Source organism: Chelonia mydas, chromosome 17, assembly GCF_015237465.2.
Source record: "Chelonia mydas isolate rCheMyd1 chromosome 17, rCheMyd1.pri.v2, whole genome shotgun sequence".
NCBI lineage: Eukaryota > Metazoa > Chordata > Testudines > Cheloniidae > Chelonia > Chelonia mydas.
The window spans coordinates 6,363,299-6,384,326 of NC_051257.2; the positions used below are offsets into that span (position 1 = coordinate 6,363,299).

A 21,028-nucleotide genomic window follows, 5' to 3' on the forward strand; every position below is an offset into this window, starting at 1 on the left:
GTCATGGGAAACAAGGGATGCCATTTTTCTTGGTAAACTCACCCTCAGGTATTTAACAATAGGGGTGTAACCTGCATTCAAAATAAAGGAGCTTAACGAGTGGTCAGAAAATGTTCTGAGTTTTGCATGCTTACTTGACAAAAAAAGCTCCAGTGATAAACACTGTAATGACTAGGGTGACCAGACAGCAAATGTGAAAAATTGGGACGGGGGTGGGCGGTAATAGGAGCCTATATAAGGAAAAGACCCAAAAATTGGGACTGTCCCTATAAAATCAGGACATCTGGTCACCCTGGTAATGACGCAACTCCTGATTCTTGTATTTCATTCCCATGGGGCTAACTATGGACTCATTCTGAAAGTTTACTCCTCCCTGGTTGCCAAGAAAAGAACAGAAAAGATTTGAGATCAATAATATTAAAGGCATTGATTAATCTTTTTATATGAAAAAATATTTTGTTGTCCTGCGAAAAACTAGAACAAAAACAACAACTATTTGCTTGATGAATCCAGTTATAAATGATGCTTAAGTGTTCTAATGAAAGAGGGGCTTTTCAGATGCTAATAACTAATAAAGCAGACAAATCTAAAACTAGGAATTATCTGTTATTGTTTTAATCTTGCTTTTTCTTTCTGGAATTGTACCATAATAGATTTAAAATCTGATTTTTAAAAGCAACAGAAAGAATCAATTTTGATGACCCCTGTATAGTAGTTGTAAAATCCAACTGATTTCAAGCACTTCCTCCTTCTCTGATCACTGCACAATCACAAGGTTAAGCAGCTGCTTCCAAAGAGTGCCTTGTTTCCTTGAAGCACTGCTTAAAGGTGCTGACCACGTAGGTGTAAATACATCTGTCTTTTGCCGTTTGTAGTAATACATGCCTCCTACACTTCTTAGAGCTAGGCAGATGGTCCCTGTCCTGTGTAAATATTACACCGTACAGACTTACATTGCTATGTGTTTCTAGAAATATGAGGGCAGATGTTAAATATGTCAAACACACGCTTTGCCCCCTGGAGGTTTAAGTTAAGGCTGCTGTCTCAATTTGGCCATTTTAGGCATGCCAGGCTTCTTGGATCCTAGGCATTCCTCTTAAATCTCTGCTTTGTAAATACAGCTTTTCATGTTAATTTTGTGTACTTTCATCACATATTTTGGACACAGAACAAAAGAAGGCAGCCATAAGATTAGTATTACACATTTACACAGGATTTGCTGAATATTATCAGCCCATTCATGAAAATTGTACTTACATAGCTGGGGTCTTTTCCATGACCATTTTCCCCCTACATAAGCCTCACTGAATATTTTATGCTCAATTCATTAAAAAAAAAATTACACAAAATAATAGGATAGGGCAACGTTTGTGAATAGGAAATTTACATGTGGAAAAATCTGAGCATGAACTACACACTTAAGATAGGTACAAAATAATCCGTAGAAATAAAATGCAAAATTTTAGTTATTTCTGCATTATTTATACAAAATTTCAATGGCATCACCATCACATTTTTTTTCTTGTACATGGCCTCAGAAAATGCAGCAAAAATTACTGCTGCAAAGCAAATAAGTGGGGCCTAACACCACCACAAAGCTGACTTTTACTGTCTTCCCCTTCTGTCACTACAATCATGTTATTCCCCTCCTCACGTCTCCACTGGCTTCTTGTCCCCTTCAATCATCTCTCTTGCTCTCAGTTCCTAAGGGGCCAGTCACTGTGGTGCAAGCTCCCTATACTCATCTTTAAGAGTCTATGCATCTGTGCCGAAACCTACATTCTCAGATCCTCCTCCTCCCACCTTTATGCTCCTCCCAGTCCTTTTGCTCAACTCCTCTCTGTCTCCTTCTCCCACCCGTGACTTGTTCCTCTTTTGATGCACACGCTATGCCTTCCCTCCTCCTAGTCATTAGTCTCCCTCCCTCCCTCTCCTCTTCCTTGCTCACTTTCTTTCCAGCATTCATCTCCATGCTCCATTTTCCTCCCTCATCTGTGATAATATTGCACAAAAAACACCTGCAATGTACGCATGGAAGAAATAAACTCCAGTTTTTCCTTGTTCCTGCTTCTCTGTTGTTCCACACGTTCTGTCTACAATTCTCTGCACAGTTCAGGGGCAAATCATCAGAGGTGCTGAGCACTTACAATTCCCACTGAAGTCAAGGAGTATCACAGGTGTTCAGCTTTTGCTCGGCACTAAGGCCTGACAAAACTCCCATTCACATCAATGGGAACACAACTGGATGGTTAGATTATATGACCTTTAGGACCTTGCCAGGCATACCTGTAGAGCTAATGTAAAGTATAATAATAAATACATTTTATAAAATATCCCAGACATCATACCAGAGAATGAGTAATTAACCAGAATAAAGGTCACAATCCTGAAATCCTTACTCTGTGCTTACTCAAGTAAAACTCCCATTGAAGGGCACTAAGATGAAATTCACCTGTCCCCATGTGAAATCTAGGTAATGTGGCTTTGAGCAGGGAACTAAGTAAGGGGGGTAAGCTGGTACTTACTTGCCAGCCCCCAAACTCCATGAATAGGCAGTGAATAGGAAGAGAGTTGTGCTAGGGTATCCATATAAGCATGTTTCTCATACATATAAAAGTCTGAGTCAATAAGGGAATGACTGAGTCAAACTTTTAAAATAAAACTCTAACTGTCGAACCTTCAGGGACTTGAGCTTCTCCAGGAAGGAGGGGAAAAAAAAAAAATCTATCGAGAGAGTTTATTCATGAACAGCAGAAACTGGAAGTTTTCAGACTTTTCCAGAGACAAATGGCTATTTTAAGTACACAAAATATCAACGGTCAGCTGATATTGTCCATTTTAGGAGCAAATACCCCCAAATTTTAAAATCTATGAAACCTGAACTTATTTTGTGCGTCTTTGCTAAGTGTGCATTATATGGCTGGTTAAATAGGACTTATTAAATGTCCTATTTAATAATAAATAATAATAATAACAACAACAACGCACACTTATTTAGTAGTGCTTTTCATACCAGAGGATCCTAAAGTGCTTTATAATACACTGTACATACGGAACTACTAAAATGTAGCTGACTCTTGGATGGATGGAGAAAATCAACAAGTGAATAGCATCCTGCAGAACAGTAAGTGGAAAAGGAAATTTTGATCAAGGACACGGGAGCAAACATTCACATCTTTGAAAAATTCCACAGGCCCTTTAAGAGCTATGGAGAGGAGAATTTCAACATGTGGCAGCAGACATGTGTGTGCTTCAAACCCGAGTCTTAGCCTGTACTAAGTTAAGAGATTGGAGTGAGGAGTGCTGTGGAGGTAGTCCACTGAACAGGGGGTCTTCATATCATTATCGTTTGAATTACCACAGTGCCAAGGAGCCCTGGTGGTGGACCAGTTTTCCACTGTGCTAGGTGCTGTATGAACACAGGGGAAAAAAGACAGTTCCTTTGTAAGCACCCATGAGTGACCCCTGTGCCTGACTAATGCAATCAGAAGGAAATCTGTCTAGTTCTCCTTACGTTAGTGCTAAGTGCATGGGATGTGTAAAAGCTGGTGAAAATGAGGAGGATTCTCAGGGTTCCGATGAGATGTGTTTTATAAAAAAAATTACTTAAAGCCTGAATCAATAGGGTACGCATAGACAGAACTATGCTGTCAGGAAAACATTAGAAACACAGATCTATGTGTATAGGATTTTTCTATATATGTATCTATAATCACCCTGGCTTGCTGCCTTTCCATATGTGACAGACAACTACCACTATGGTTGAAGAATTTAGAAATTAAAAAAAAAAATTAAAACAAGTTTTATTTAAGGTGGAAACTATTCAAGAGCTCACAGTATATGATTCAATATAGATCAAGACTAGGGTGACCAGACAGCAAATGTGAAAAATCGGGACGGGGGAGGTGAGGGTAATAGGAGCCTATATTAGAAAAAGACCCAAAAATCGGGACTGTCCCTATAAAATCGGGACATCTGGTCACCCTAACCAAGACATATTTTATACTTGTTCCTTATACAGAATGTCTACTCATGTCAATGTAGAATATGTCCATGGAGTGGTTGCAAGAAAATGATCCATCTGTCCAAACAAAGAAACAAACAAACATTTACGCTTCTGAATTCTTAGACAGATCTGTTTTATGTATTTTTAATACTTGTCATTGTTATTCTTACTTTCGACCTAAGTTTTGTGCCACTGAATTATATGTACACTGGAAACACAAAGCATAAATCAGAAAAGCATCACTAACCGCATGAATTAGTTCTATGAGTATTTTGTCGAACAACCACAAACAATGTTAATAAGAAATATCATGCAGATACACTTACCCTGTGCGTTTGGTGATGGTCCCTAAGGTCATTGGCTGTTTGATTTGTGCAAGAGGTACCACCACAGTCAAACTTGGAAGAGGCAAGAGTCGTGGGTTCCCAGGATTATTATTAGTGAAATTATTGTAAGTATCCTGGTTATTTAGTTTACCTTGAAGAGATGGAAAAAATTCAAAAAATTATTACTGGAAATTTTTCCCCATTTATCATTTCTGATAACTATATAAAATTAACAGTTTTAAATATACAATAAGAATAGACTTCTACTGATGAAGAAAAAGAAAAAAATCTCTACAGAATTCATCTTAAAACTATAGAAGAGAAGAGAAGCAGATTTTGAATCCAAATTGTCTATGGAAAAGATAAATACTCTAGAAAGGAACTTTTGTCCCGCCGTACCTCATACTGTGCTTTACATTGAGAAGTTATGAAAAAGAACATTTTTGCTGCGTCCATGAGTGAAGGTAAGGCATCCTATAATAGCAACCTGCTGCACTGAAGAAAGGATAGAAAAATACAGGCTACTTACATATAAAGAATAAAATGAAGGAAAGTTAAACTAAAACAACAGAAAAATCAAGAGTTTATTGTAGAAAGAAACAAACTTCACTGTCTTTCAAAACAAGAGAAATAAAATAGCCAAAATACAGTATTTAGTAAAGGGAAAGAAACCCCCACTAAACTAAACTTATTTCAAATAACTAAGACAGAAGATCTGTTTTGGACATATGCTTAGTTTAGATATGCTTTCCTACTTTCTGTATCATTCTGCAATCACAATCTTTCATTCTTCAGTTATAAAAGGAAACTAGCTACAAATTTCATGGCCAACAGGGAAAGAAATGTAAAGAAACCAAAGAAAGAAAGAAAGAAAGAAATGAAACAAAAAGGTGCCAGTCTGTTTATAATAGAATCAAAAGTACTTTAAATAGACAAGCAACTGTGAATTAAAAGGTTTAGATCATTAACTTGTTTTTCTGTGTTCCTATAATGCTGTGAAATGCTGGCTTTGTCCTTAATCAAAAGGAAGCCATATTGGGAATTAAGTTCCTAAACAACTGATGCATTCTACATAGATATTATACAAATCCCAGGCCAAATCCATACAATCCTGACTGAAGTGCAGCCACCTTTTTTCAAGGAAGAATAACAGCAAAGAAAAGAGTTTCTCACAGGAAGCAGGCTGAAAAGCTATAATGGTACTTCAGATGGATTGAAGATAGGAAAAGGAAGGCGGAAAAATCTTAATGAATGTCTCATCTTCCTAAAGACACTCAATGCTTCCTTTACCCTCCTTTTAATACCATGTAACCGTTAGCTTGGGGTTTTGTGTTTGTTTTTCTACCAAGTATGTAGAACTCTGTGTTTTAGGAAAGCACACAAACAAAAAAATGATGAAATTACAAAGTGCATTTTGTGTTAGGTATCCAGTCTGCGCATTATTCAATACGTTTTAAGAGAAATGGCAGGACTTTAATGAATAACCAGTCTATTGAATAGTCTCTGAGTACGGACTTCATTTAGAACTATAGAGATTTTCCTGAACTAAAGTGGGGGAGGAGGGAGAAATAAAAAGAAAGAAAGGAAAAAAAAACCCAAACCCCTCATGTTTAAATTAAGCCTGAGGCTTCAATTCTTTTTTCAAAAAAATCTTTGATTAGTTTCCTTGAAGATTCATTCTTGGTTCATGTGGAAAGAGTATAAAATAGTTTTCTGCATTTGTGTGTAATTAGTTACTATTATATGTCATCAAGTCCCTTTTAAAAAATGTGTTCCTCACTCTGTATTCAACATAAGCAGCAACATTCAACACAGAAAATGGTGATACCTAAAAAAGTGATTCCAAATATCTATACCTTGCTTTCTTTTTTTCTGTTAGGAATATGATGATTAATTGTAATGTTGCACTGATCAAGTTCTGAACCCCATCCGCCTGTTGCAACAGTAATTTGTATACAGTACATACAAGGAATCCGTAATTACTCAATGCACTCAAATCTCAGTACCATGCAGCAATTAATTAGCCTTCCAAATGCAAAGCTGCCACTGAATTCAATAGGATTTTTGAGTGCAGGAAGAGTGAGTAATCATACATTAGATCTATGCTGGAAAATGCCGAGCTCCCTCAACTCCCATTAAAGTTGAGGGATCCTGTGGGGCAGTTGAGGACACTCAGCAGTTTGGAGGATTAGATCCTCTTTCAGGAATCTTAAAGATACCAATTCACACACACGCACACCAGTTAGTCACTGTGACGTTTGTATTTTATAGAGTGAAGGATCTAAGGAGTAGCGACATTTTTCTGAGTTCTTTGATACATTATATATTACTTTACTTTTTTACATTAAGCATTTTTCTGGTGTCTTTAATGACAACCAAAGGAAGACAAGAAGAAAAAAGGAAAGAACAAAAATATATAAAGGGAAATAAAAATGCTTAAGAGATGATAAATTAGAACAAAGTATAATGTTCCTTTCAACTTGTTTGCTTGTGTTCTGGGAAAGCATTAAAGCAGCTTTTACTTATTTACTTTTTCTTAGAAGGACTGTACAAAGAATCGTTGCTGTAAATCCTACTTTAATTTCTGCTGAAATCATATTGCAGTCACTTTGCAGAAACTAAGACCTTACTTCCAGTCAGAATTAACAAAGACATGATACTTGACGATATGAGGTTTGTTTTCAAGATTGTGACTTCTGGCTCTTTAAACCATCTTGGAAAAACAATCCTATATGCATTCATTTCTGATGTTTCTAACAAAGCACTTTGCCATTTTTGATATTTAATGAAAACACTTTCACTTTAAAACATCACCAATGTTATCATTTAAAACTGTGCTAGAGTTAAGGTGCTCTCATTATAACCTAGTGCAGACACTCTACACAGAAAGGAAAGTATGCCTTGCTTTCAGTTGAAAATTGCATTAAAAATAAATATAAGAACAGAATCAAAGTTTAACTAATTATTCACAAGCATTGCCTACAGACTGCAAAAATCACTATCCTTTAGGGATGAAAGAGGTGTGTTGCAACTTACTAGGAGTGGGTAAGAAGCAGGGCGTTTAACTTGTTCATAACTTCTAGGGCAGAAGTATCTTCTGAGTTCAGATATTTTAGTTTTAAAAATAAAGTTTTACTGACTGAAAGAATACAAATTTAAATTAAAAATTAACCAACCCAATCATCAAAACACTCATCGTTTCACAGCAGAAATGAAGTCTAAAGTAAAAGATCCAAACACAACAGATGCAACTATTTTAAACATCTAATCTGCCACCAAATACCTATCAATCTACACTTTCTCTTAAGCAAAATTTAGTTGCATAATTTTGAAAATAAACTCACCAGCCATGGTGCAAATCAGAAATTAAAAATCAGAATGGTACAAAAGGGTTAAGAGAAATTTTTTAGTTATTTAGGAGTGAGCATTTTGCTTGATAATTTGACTTTTAAATAAGCTCTACTTAGTGCAGATGAATCAGGTTAGAAAAAATGCTACTTTATATAGAAAGAGTAATAATAATAGCTTTCATCTGAATTATATTTAGATAGTTTTAGTATGGAAATGTTCTATAAAGTGGTATCGCTATTGTCTGGACAATGTTGCCTCAGTCCCTCATAAAGATACAACCTTGACTTCTTAATTGCATAGCCGTGGGGATACAGTAAATGCACTCTGTGACTAGGATTTCTTTATCATGCATTCAGCAAGACCTATATTGTACATCCACTACTGGAATGAAGTGGCGTTCTACAGATGACATTTAACAGGTCAGAGTTTTTTTAAACTTTGTGCACGCTATTGTATCTGTCCAAAAACGCAATAAAAAATTATCCCCCGTGCTCCCGCCCCTAGAAGCATGCAACTCCCATTGCAGTAAATGGGAGTTTTGCGGACAAGACAGTAGGATCAGGCCGAAAGAGCACAAAGAATGCAGCCAAGCATCAACATTATTTCCACAGCTCAAGCAGTTGTTGATTAACTGTCAAAGGACACAGCGACAAAATTTAAGTCCTCCAGAAATATCAAACAAATTTTGTATAGTGAAGACTCCTTCAGCACAGCACAGTCAAATTATTTTGCAGTATGTGTACAGGATAAATCAACACTTCAAATATACCTATTGATAAGTAACAAAAAGTAGGACTACAGTTCCAACAGCTTCCCTAAACATTGAAAATTTAGCTGGAAATGACATGCTAACTTCAGAAGCTTGTTTTCATACTGACAATTGCACATAAACAAAGGAAGGGTACTGCCTGATTGACTTTTCCAGGAATACCTTCTATAGCAATCCATTTGGAGGGAACTTAAAAAAAAACTCCTGGCACCTTCATGACAGACGTGCCCTCGTAAGGACTGGAGGCAGAACATTTTCACTAGAGCGTCCCTAGCTGTGGATCTCTCTTCCTTGGTGATCTGCCAGTGTCTGAGTTTACTGACCTTCAGAGTACAGAGAAAGGCACATCTTTTTGGTTAAGTATTTATCTGTCTATGGGATGTCACTGGAGAGGTTTTTCTTCTGTCAGGCTTAAGGGCTGTGCAAGGAGGGGCTGTTTTTACTATCTGTTGTGGGCACTTCAATTTAAGGTGTTTTTTTATGTACATCGTGCCACTTCCCTGTATCTCGGCACTCCCAGGTTCCAGTCAAGGGCCAGAACACCACCTGAAAGGAAGCTCTCGCAAAAATTCCCAGCCAAATTTTACAGATTCAAGAGGAAGAGAAAGATTGGATAAGCATCCAAACTCCTGATCTGAGCTAAACCCAAATCCCAAACTTCTTGAGTGTGTTCTGCCCCGAATCCAAATTCTGCTTTTTGGATTACTGTTATTGAAAGTGGTGCTCTTGTTTCAGTTGAAGCTGCTGCTGAATCTTATCTATGAATGTTTATACAGAGACATAGAGACAGAGAACAAACCATGAAATTAGGAGAAAATCATGGGAAGTTCTTGCCTTTGTAAAAGGTAGTCTAACAGCAGACATTTATTAAGAAGGACAATATTTCATTGATTAAAGTCTGCCTACTGAGGGATGGGAAAAAATAATTCATTAGTTCTATCCTGGGTACCAACTGGCATAAAGTCTGTGATAAGAAAACCTCCTACGACCTATTCAGTGTTCTGAGCCATGTTTTTTCCCAGGCATTTTATACCACAAATACTCACAGGAGAAATGGATTAAGTTGAGGATAAAAGTGAAGAGAGAAAATAACAATGGGCTTTGTTATTACACAGAGCGAACAGGCTGTCATGTCAACTTTGCAGGGGTATATTCCCAAACCAGTCATCATTAACATACTCACTTCCACTGAAAAAAGGGAGGCCTGAAAGCGCCGGACAAAAGAAATCCCAAAAGACAAAGTAAAAACAAATTAAAAGCACCATTATAAAACACAGATGCTATAAGGAAAATAAACTTCACAAGATTTACTGGTTTTTGACAAAGTTGGACATTTGTGGAAAAGACATCAGCCACAACTCCCAGGTAATGCCATTGCAAGGCTAACGTCGTTTCAGTTTTACCTTTGCCCGCCCCCTTTAAAAAAAAAAAAAAAAGGCAGAATATGAAGGGTTGGTATTCTTAGCTGCTGAATGCAGTGACTGAGAATATATGAAAGTGGCAAACCACCAGGCACCAAGGTACTTCTGAAAACTGGACATTAGGTTGATGACTGCTATAGACAAACTTTTAACTTACAATTATTTTATTTTACTTTTAAAAGTACAAACCAGAATAATGTACTGTAGGGAGTTAATCTGCAAGATTTAAATGACAGAGCGAGTTACACATTTCTATTTTTTTGATAACTGATTTTTTCCAGACATGACAGAAAACTGTATTTTGAACAAAACATGCTAGAATTGTTAGTTTGTAATACATTTTAAAAAGAAGCAGCATACTGAGTTGATCCGTTGCTTGATCACTTGACAATGAACTCAATATAGATTTGGGCTTGGTCGGCAGTCGGGTGGGATACTGAGGGGTCTTTCGCTACTGAAGATGTCACCTTTTAGAACAGACAAAAAAAAATCAAGTCCTGGTTACTTAAGGGACAAACCTACAAAGTGTTGATCACCATCAACTAGAGAAGGGGGTACCCAGTACCTCACGATCAAGCTCTAAAATCACAGGTGCACTTTTTAGTACGGGAAGGGGCATAAACACCAGTGTCCAGGTAAATTCAAACTCAGATTATATAATTCTACCTACTAAATTTCCTCTGCAGTTTCAGCTGGATATGGTATTCTTGCACTGGCTAATGTCAGCTGTTGTGGAATGATGGTGTGCACTGTGAAATTTCACTTTACACATAAGTAAGGCAAGCAAGTTTTGGCCCTACATAAGGTTTTATATTAGTAGATTGGGAATAATAAGCAGTCAACTTGTTCTGTGTTGTTTCCAGAAAAAAATGAGCAGAACTGAGCTTCTCTTAGCTATATAGTAAAACAATGTAAGATTTTTTTTTAAATTATCCTGTATTTCCTTGTGTTCTTATTCTGCCTTGTATTATTCCAATAAAACTAATAAGTAACACAATTATGTCATTTAAATTCCAAAGCACTTGGTCTGCTTTTAATATCTTACTGTACTTAACAGACTAAAATTCAAACAACACCAAATATGTTAACAAAGTTAACATCAAATATCTAATATCCTGCAACTTACTGACTGTAAGTAAAACACACAATAACTTGAATCTACACAATCACTGGCAGGCTGCGCAATGAGAAAATGAAGCATGCTTAGCCTTTATTTGCTGCCTATTGTAAGAGATTCCTCAACCAAATACTCACTAATTATTTAACACAAGACAAATACAATCCTTTCTAAATATAAAAGAGGATGCTGTTAAAAAAATCATGCATGTGGCGGTTTATTTTGTTTTGGTTTTTATTCAGTACCAGAAGTCTCATAGATGAGAATGAAAAGCTTCCCAGCTACAGTTCCAGGACTTTCACCCTCGTTCCTGACCTTTCCCCAGACATGTTCCAGTATAATCTGTAATCTACTAGAGTCGGAAGAGGAAACAGCAGCGCCCTGGTGAGAAACACTGCCTTGTGACCCAAATAGAGAACTCTGTGGAAGCAATGCTGGCTCGCAGAAGTAGTCTGGGAGGGCGTAACAGATCATTCAATAATATTTTTAATTAATTAAAAAAAACCCAACACTAATTACTGCCAAACAAGATTTTTCTTTAAAGATGTAACTTTCTTTAAAATGTTACTTTTTTCCTGGGAACTGGGTGTGCAACAACAGGAAACTTTATAGCTCTTAATTAAAATAACCGCTACATCTTAACATTGCACAGCAACTGCTTCAAGTAGCAAACTGCTAGGAACAAGATTCATTTAACAGCCTAAGTCTGAATATTTCTAGTAACACTTTTATTAGCTACAGTGGCTATATACAGATTAGGCACTCGAAGGTCAAATTTTCCCAAATTTACCTTGATGTAAATCCAGAGTAAATCACTGAGGTCAGTAATGTTTATACTGATGAGAGCAGAATTTGGCCTTTTGTCTTCATAATGTTTAAAACTGCTTTTTTGTTCACCTTTTATAAAATGGCTGCATCTATTCACATGAGTGTACTGGAAAAGCAACCCTTTCCTTGTCGATGTATGAAAAGATGGAGCATCTAATGCCAACAGACAAGCCTGTGTGCTCGTAACATTCCCCTGAGAGGCACATGCACCAGCCCAAGTGTCTCCAGTCACAGGGGAAAGAAACACTCCTCTACCCTCAGTTACCTGCTTGGTGGAGGGAAAGCTCACCTCAGGCCCTGGATCTCACCAGTCTTTCTAAGATTTTAGATCACACCCATTGGTATGCTTCCCCACCGCATCCACACACTCTCCATCTGAGACCTCCACTACTTCCCTCCCTACACTATCTCCACTTTCAAGAAACCACTGACTGCCTCAACCACAAATTACTGTCACTGACACCCTCAAATCCTTTCTAGTCCTTGGGGGGTAGAGACAGAGGAATTTACACCATTCACTTCTCCTTCCTCTAAGGATATGTCTCCACTGCAATTAGACACCTGCAACTGGCTCGTGCCAGCTGACTTGGGCTCGGGGTAGGGGCTGTTTAAGTGTGGCAGAGACATGTTGGGGTGCAGGCAGCCCAAGCTCTGGGACTCTCCCACCTTGCACGATCCTAGAGCCCAGGCTCCAGCCTGACCGTCTACACCGCAATTAAACAGTGAGCCTGTGAGCCAGCCAGGGGTTTTTAACTGCAGTGCAGATATATCCTAAGGGTGAAGCATTTAAAACTCTAGCTCTGCTTGGGATTAGAACCCACCACATGGGAGCCGTACAAGCTGTGCTCAAACTGCTGGTGATATACAGCTGGCCAATACTCCTACTTCTGCACATGCTTGGGGGGGAGGGAGGCAGGGGGGATGGAAATGAAATCTTTGGAGGCACATGCATAGACACAGGGTGGGGACACAGGCAATTGTGTGTGAAGTAGCCCTGGTGCTCTTGTGCATGTACGTGGAGTCCCATGTTGACAGCTGTGATACCTCCTGTCAGGGAAACATCCATGATCTGAGCTAACTTCTTATAAAATATCTCAGTGGAAACTTGAAACTAAGATCTGTTCCTGTGACAATTCCCCCTCTCTCCCCCTCACACCCGGAACACAGGACAAGGTTGCTTGTAAAAGCTGCATGGATGAAAAAAAGCACTGAAGCTTTTGGTTTGGAAAGAGGGAGCATATAAATAAAAGCTTGCATTGACTTTGTAAACGGATCTAAAAGTAGATCAAGGAACAGGAACAAAATCTGACTACATAATAATCTTGCAGGGTCCATTTAACTGAAAATATTGTTGGCCCAAACCTACAATCCTCAGGGCAAAACTTGCACTGAAGTGAAAAAACAAAAACAAAACCCCCTCCCTCTGATAGCCAGCTGTGGACTTCATAGCTCCCTGCAGAGGTAGGAGAAGACTGTAGCACTGACACTTCAGCTGGCTCGCCCAATTGGTGACTGCCGGGGAAATCAGCTAAAATGGCCTCCCATTGGCTGAATCATCTCTAATAAAAGCCTGCACCGGGGGAGGGTCTTAGCTGCTTGCCATCCTGTCTATACCAGGGTTCATACCTACAATTCTGCTCAGAGTCATGGATTCCAGGCTTGACTGTTCATAATCACTGAGTTTACTGAGTTTTCTTGTCCATTTGTAGATGTTCTATAGCAGTGTATCTCGGGATCAGTGGTGCAAGGCTTGGGGAGACAGCCATATGCTGTTGCTGCTCCTCTTCCATTTTTCCCTTCTGTATATAAATTTAAAGGCCTCTTTGTACTGACGGATCCTTGCAACAAGTTTGGATGACGTGGGCGAAATTTAGACAATGAGGGCCTTCAGTCCTGGTGCCGTCGTCGAAGGCAAGGGGCTTCCCTGCCCCATGGAATAGAATAAACTTATCACTAGGATCTACTGGAGTTTTGGCTGTGGGAGAACAAAAGTCCCTCAGCATGAGATATGGGTCACTTTTGCATTAGAATGTGCAAGTGATTGGCCTCGTAGCCTCTTAGATGACCTGTCTACGTGCAGTAGAGAACAACCTTATTAGGTGAAGTATAGGAAGAAGAGATAAAAGCACGCCCACCCCAATTTTTAGCTTGCCAGCACCTAATATTAAGGATTACTTATCTACAGACATGGAAGGATTAGATTTTTACTAGTAAATGTCGGTAACCATCGATTTCACCATGCACCCACAAACTGACAAAAAGTATCTCCATCAACAACAATCAAAATCTACAGGTAGGCAATGTAAGAAAAATGCTGCTTAGAGTTTGACTTCAGGATATTTACTTGGTATACTTTGACTTTTGATTATGACAATTTGAGTTTAATGGTTGTTAAGATTTAGCTTTTTGAATTTCAAAGTCTGTCATTAAATAATGATTGTCTGACACTTTCCCCATAATTTTCCTGCAAATGTGAAAATTGACATTTATCAAAATTAAAATATGCTTAAAAATAAGCACTGATATTATCTGTCAAAATTATTTTAAAAAAAATCAAATTCTGCCAAGGCAATTTATGTATGTTAATAAAGTTGTGGCAGCTTTTTTGCCACTTTTTCCTTGCACTAATGTCCATGTTAGTATGTCTGCAGCAATTAGCACAAACATTATGATGTTTAAAATAGTTCTAGGCAGATATCTGACCCAGGTTGCATACACTTTATTTCTTCTAAGTTATAAAACAATGTGCTCTGATAACCATTGCGTATGAGAACCTGAGAATATCATCCATGAAAAATTATAACAAAAGTGATTTGTCTAAAACCCACAGAATATTAAAACTGGGGGGAAAAAAAACATAGGAATATCTCTGTCTCTCCCCCCACATCAGCTCTGCTGTTTTACCCATGACTGCTAAGGATGTTTTCTGGCTCTGTGACAGCATCATGACTCAGGTCATGAGAAGTGTCAAAGATGCACTTCCTTCAGATGGGAAAAAAGCAACTGATTTTAACAGCCCACAAAGACTAAGCAAATAGAATAAGCCAAATCAGCACATTTAAGAAGAGTGAAGATAAACCTTTTAAAAGATACAAGTATATTTTATTTCCAGTCTTAAAACTTCAGCTCTTTCCCTAAAATGTTTGCATTTTTAGACTACCCAAAAAGGCAGAGTTGATTTAAATACTTTAGAATAAAATATTCACGACAACAAGATCAGCACCCATTTACTGCATAATCAATCACTGATTATAAACACACAGGGTTTGCTGCAACCCTGCAGGCACAAGGGCTATATATTTCATGCCCCTGCAACAGTGGTAGCTGCTGTTTCTCAGAGGAATACACCACTGGGGAAAGCAGGAAGTGTTTGCACCAGTTCCCTCCTCTGGATTACAAGAGAGAAGGGTATCTCCTGAACCTCATACCATCTATTCCCTTCTCACCACGACTCACCCCCTCTAGCTGCCATCATCAACAAACAGCTATATAACAAGAATCTCTCACCCTACCTCATCAAAACCTCAGTTATCACACCACCTTCAACAACTGTACCTGTACCTCATATCCATTCACATCAGACTTACCCCATTCTCACAAAAATTATAGGAACAGCCTTCTCATCTCCTGGGCACCCGCTGCATCATTGCCTCATGCCAGTTTGGCTTTTACATCTTTCACAGCAATGAAAGCACCCTTCTGAAGGTGGTTAATGAACTCCTTAACTGTACTGATCATAGCTCTCTCAACGTACTTCTTTTCCTTGAGATTACTGACCACACTATCCTCAAGAACATGCTGTCCTGCCCTTCTTCTCACCTGGTTTCACTCTTATCCCTGTTTCTTTACTTCAGTGGTAAACTGTGCTTTGACGCTGTATAAAGCCCCTTATGGCTCTGTACTCTGCCCTTCACTGGCTACTTCTTTTCACCCAAGCACATTATTTCACAGTTTAAACTTGGCGATTGCTTTTATTCTGATGACACTCAACTCTCTCTTTTAAAATGCAGTTCTGCTCTGAAAAGCAGATACACAAAAAAGTAATCAGTCATTACACAACAGCTCTCTTCCCTTTGTTACTATGGACAGTTGAGGTGACTACACAACAACAGATTTTCACTACTTTTTGCTCCTGCAGAGCCTATAAAGCTGTGGCTTCTATTCCTTCTTGTACATCACCAATATAATAGTTCACCAACTTTCAATCAGTAAGAAGAGTGCAACTCCATCAGAGACAATCAGATGATAATGGGTGTCGCTGAGGGCTTAATAAGCAGAATAAGCTTATTACTGGTGATGTCCAAGAAGAAAACAATCAAACTTGACTTTCACAGCTCAGTTCACATTTGCAGAAGGAAAAACATCTTTTTATTTGTGAATTGTGCACATTTGATAGGAAATAATTGAGGGGGAAAAATAGAAATAATAAACAAAGAACCTCACAATGCCATTTTACTGGGTCACTTTTCAGAGTAGAACTGCATTATGCTCTTCTATTCAACTCCCGCTCCATCTGCCTCTGACAAATCAACATCTGACCCTACAGAAATGTTCTTCATTTTGATGTAACCAAGACTGAGACCATCCACCTTTGCAAGAAAACTTCCATGGGGCCCTCATAACTGTAGTGCCATTCTCAACACTAGCCTTTCTCCCACCTCTCAGCTCTGTCACGGACATCTTGCTCTGCTGTGCCATTACTCCTCTGCAAGTCCACCTACAAAAATGTCCAAAACATGGTTTGCATAAGCCATTACCTTGACACTTCCTCTGCTAAATCGCTCAGTCATGCATTTGTCACTCCCTGCCTCAGTAACGATAATTCCCTCCTGAAACAGTTCTCATCCAAACTCCAGTCTGTTCAGAATGCCTCCACATGCCTTTTTCACATGTACATGCAAATGAGACATCTGTCCTGTCTTCTGAAACTGACACTTGTTCCCCCATCCACGTCCATACCCACTACAAAAGCCCCCTCTCTAAAACACCTCATGCTTATGCTCCCCCCGATATAATTTCTCAGCCTACATCCTACTTGACCTTCTACTGTGCTAAATTTTGGTCTCCTGTCAATCCTCCACTTCCTCTAGCTGGTGTAATGGATCTTTTGCGTCCATTGCAGCAACGACCCAGCAGATACTACCAACCTTATCCACTTCACTGATTCTTCATCCGTTATCATAATACAGCTTATGTACAACCAGTAAAGCTGATGGCCAGTACCCAAATTTGTGCTTACAGTTAACAACCATTCACACATCTCCTAGTCTATTCTCTCATCTACTCTAAATTTGTAATCCACTGTCATACTGTAACTGATGGGTATTTTGTACTTTCCGTACAAAGTTCCTGGCCAAGAGATCCAGCGTAACACCTGGAGTTTTCCAGAATGGAATGGCCTACACCAGCTGTCAGTGTCAATTACTGCAATTAGTGTCAATTACTACAAGGTGATCCAAGACTGCCAGAATAAGGTGGTGGGGGGTGTGGGTGGAGGAATCTTGCTACCTCTTCAGACACACTCAGAATAGGAAGACTTGTAAAGAACTGAATCATGATACATTTTAAGTAGTCCATTCTCCAACTTGTACACAAAGGATTTACTTGGGTAACACACATCAACTGCAATATAAATCCCCTTTGCATTAATAGGAAAAGAAAGGAGGTCCACTTTTCAGACATTTGGCATGCATAGTACTAAAAATATAAGATAACCAAAAGCACATTATTTTAAAAAGTAGTTCGCCTGGAGTGTTTGCCAACATAAAACAATGAACTGTAATCTGACGCAAATTCTTCCTGAGGCACGTGTAAAATAATTTCTGTTAAAACTTTTCAAATAGACATCAACAAATGGATGTAACGAAGTTTCCAACTCATAGAAAGGCAAGGTAAACCGGATGATAAATCAGAATATTCCTATGGCATTCATACAACATCAACCATCAACCTAAATCAACAGAATACACTGAGAGAAGCTGGATTCATTGCACTGATAAAGTTAAGAAAACATCGCCCTCTAGAGGGTGTCCAATTAACCATTTCAGTTCAAAGGAGAAGGCCTTTCTTTCTGCCACCCAATGTAAAGAATGGTTGTGTGAAGAAGAAACAAATAAGGATTTGTAGACAAATTTAGAATATAAATTATCTGAAATCATATTTAAAGAGGAAAATATTTTTTACAATACAGATCTAAAGTGACTTGTTTGCATTCATCAAATGAATAGGCATTTCAAATAGATAAAGAGTCAGGCCCACACTATGGCATTCTTTAGTGTATCTGTGAATTTACAAAAACTATTTGTACCAGATAAAGGCTATAATTTACAAGAAGGCAAAACAAAAGCCTACAAGAGACATTTCAAATAGGCTGCTTTTGATTCATGTTTATAGTGCTGGCGATTAAGTTAAAACTTTGAAGGGAATTGCCCTCCAGTGCTTTAAGTTATTCTACAGCTAATTTTCTTTCAAACTATTTTTTGTCTGCCTCTCTTTAAATAGGTGGTTTCTCAAGTGAGTGTTACTTAAAGGAAACCAATCTGTTTTTCAGGAAGGCTTGATGATGTCACTCCTTTCAACTCTGCTTTCCCATAAGAATTCTTCTAATAAAATGGAGTTTCACTCTGGGAAATAGTGAAAAGTGACATGGAAATATTTAAAGCATCTGAGATGCCTACGTTTATCAGACTGTTGGATTTTGCCTTTAATGATATAGCAACCACTACAAATGAAAGAAGAGACAAGGATGTGTGAGAAGACCTCCTGTCTTAAAAAAAATAAAAATAAAAAAGACTTCACAATAGAAAATGGATTATTCTGTACAATGTGGAATGTTTCTAAACAGTCAAATCTGTGTATGTGTAAGACTTGTTTTCCTCAGTTCTAAATTTATGTACTGTATTTCAGCTGAGGCGTAAAATTTAAAACAGAACCAATCTGTGTATGATTGATTTTTTTGGCAAAAACTACAAAATCCAAATGAAAAACTTCAATACACAATTAAATGATACAGAGAAAACAAGTTCAAGAATCATCATATTATTATTGATTTTTCTAAGTAGGTGGAACTGCACAGTATAAGGTTCAAATGTGTGGTTAATTTATGTTTACATTTGTGATGTGGTCTCACTCAGGAAAATCGCTGATCAACAAAAGCAAAAAGCCATGAGTAGGTTAAACAAGACCTTTAACTTTTAGTTACTATATTGTAATTTTTACACTGGATGATAAAAACATTGAGCAGCTGCATAGGGCTTTCTATTTTCAAAGTGAAGCATTAACACTTTAGGGCTAAATGCCACCCTTGGGCATGTACACACAGCTGCCACTGGAGCTAACAGGAGCTGCATATGTGTAATCAAGGGCAGAATTTGCCCTGAACTATTTAATGAGGTAACCCACACAGTGTGCCTGTGAGACAGGTGAGTGTTACCATTCCCACGTCACACATGGGAAACAGCCATGCAAGACCCAATTCTGCTCTTTCAGTCCACTGATGTCACAATAGTCCTATAATAGTAAAAGCCCATAAAAGGACACTAACTTAACTCTGGTATCACTGACCACACTCTCTGGCAACCCAACTGAATGACAAAAATACACCATGGGTGGATTAACAGATAAAATAACCCAAACAAAATCTGTGTTGGCTATAAAAGGTGCAAAGGAAATATCTCTTTATCAACTCTTAGTAAACAGTTTCCTTTACTTCATTCTGCTAAAAAGGAGCACAGGCAAACAAGAGTAAAGCCAAAACATGATTCATTTAGAGATGAATCCCACCCTGATAAAGGTTTACATTGTGTGGGTAAACAATTTGTAAATCGTCCTGAATAAACCATAAATAGATTGTTTCTCGACAATACATAAGGCAAGTTTTTTTATTTTATTTTGACACTAGAACTAAAAAGCAAGCTGGAAAAAAATTACCAGGATTGTGCTCAGAAAATATTTATAGCCATAAAAAGCAAGCTCAAGTTAATGTGAATGGAACATAATTCTTTTGTTAGTCCAATCAAAAGGTAATATGCAAGCTTTTTGGTCACTAAAATCCATTCTTCCGGGGTAGGATTATATCAATACCATTTTAATATGAAAGAAGTATTAATAGAAGGATTAACAGCAATGGTCTATAAATTTACTGAAGTGCTAGGCAAGTTTCTACATCTTAAAGCTTACTCAAATATTTCTAAATTGCATGTGATCCTTCATTAAAAGCATGATATCAAGACTGCACAATCAAGAAAAGCCAACTGACAAGGATAGCATTCTGTACTAAAAATCTGTTTGTCCATCTTTCATTTCATCATCAATAAGTAAAACAAGACTTACTGTGACATCCGTAAGTAAGCAGCTATGCTAACTGCTCAACATATACAAGTTCTTCACCCAGTATATAACTAATATAAATAGGAGAGTTCCAATTTATAATTTACTGTGGTTTTTAACTAACTGAATTACATACTGAGTTCCCATACTGTATCTTTTGCAGAAGCACAGAATTAAATTCAATATGATATTTTGAACTTAAATAGCATCTTTCAGCAGAGGATCTGAAAGCAATTTACAAACATTAATTAAACCCTACCTACACCCTTAAAACAGAGATTATTATTCTCATTTTACAGATGGGGAAAATGTACATAGAGCTAAGTAACTTCCCCAGGGTCACGCAGCAAGTTAGCGGTAGAGCGAGGTATAGAACCCAAAGGCCACTCTTCTACTCTAACCACTAGACCTCACACGCTCCACAAGACAACACTAACTCCTTCAAATGAAAACAGTATATAATATTGTCTGTTTAACAGTATATTATACCAAGAAGCTGTTACGATCCTAAATCCTTCTTAGTTTGTGGATTAAAATAGTCATCACAGTTTTCTGTTAATCCAGCTGCCACACATGTGCACCAAATCCTTGCAATGAAAGTCGTTGTGAACTTCAGTTAATTATGTTTTTCAAGTAGATGATAAAAGTCTTTAAAAGGCACATAATACAGCTCAACCATCTGTATCCTTTCAGTTCCTCACCTAAGTACTTTTCAAACTGTAAATAGACACAACAAAAACATCTAAAATAACACAATGGTTTCCCAATTCCGATAATTTAGAACTAAACTGATTTTATCTTAATTCTAGGACTTGATTTAAAAAAAAAAACGTATGTACATTTGTATCTAATTTTGACGCAGAACAAGTTAAGGCCCAGAAA

At 37.9% G+C, this 21,028-nt stretch overlaps 1 protein-coding gene across 11 annotated transcripts in view; it reads right to left on the bottom strand.

The window, feature by feature from the left end:
* BCAS3 (BCAS3 microtubule associated cell migration factor) overlaps nucleotides 1–21,028 on the bottom strand; it is a 494,723-nt gene that overhangs the window by 310,905 nt on the left and 162,790 nt on the right. For all 11 annotated transcript variants that reach the window (XM_037880509.2, XM_043531385.1, XM_037880505.2 and 8 more), the window contains one exon: nucleotides 4,333–4,483. In XM_037880509.2, coding sequence (XP_037736437.1) covers nucleotides 4,333–4,483 — 151 coding nt within the window. The remainder of the gene's footprint in view (nucleotides 1–4,332; nucleotides 4,484–21,028) is intronic.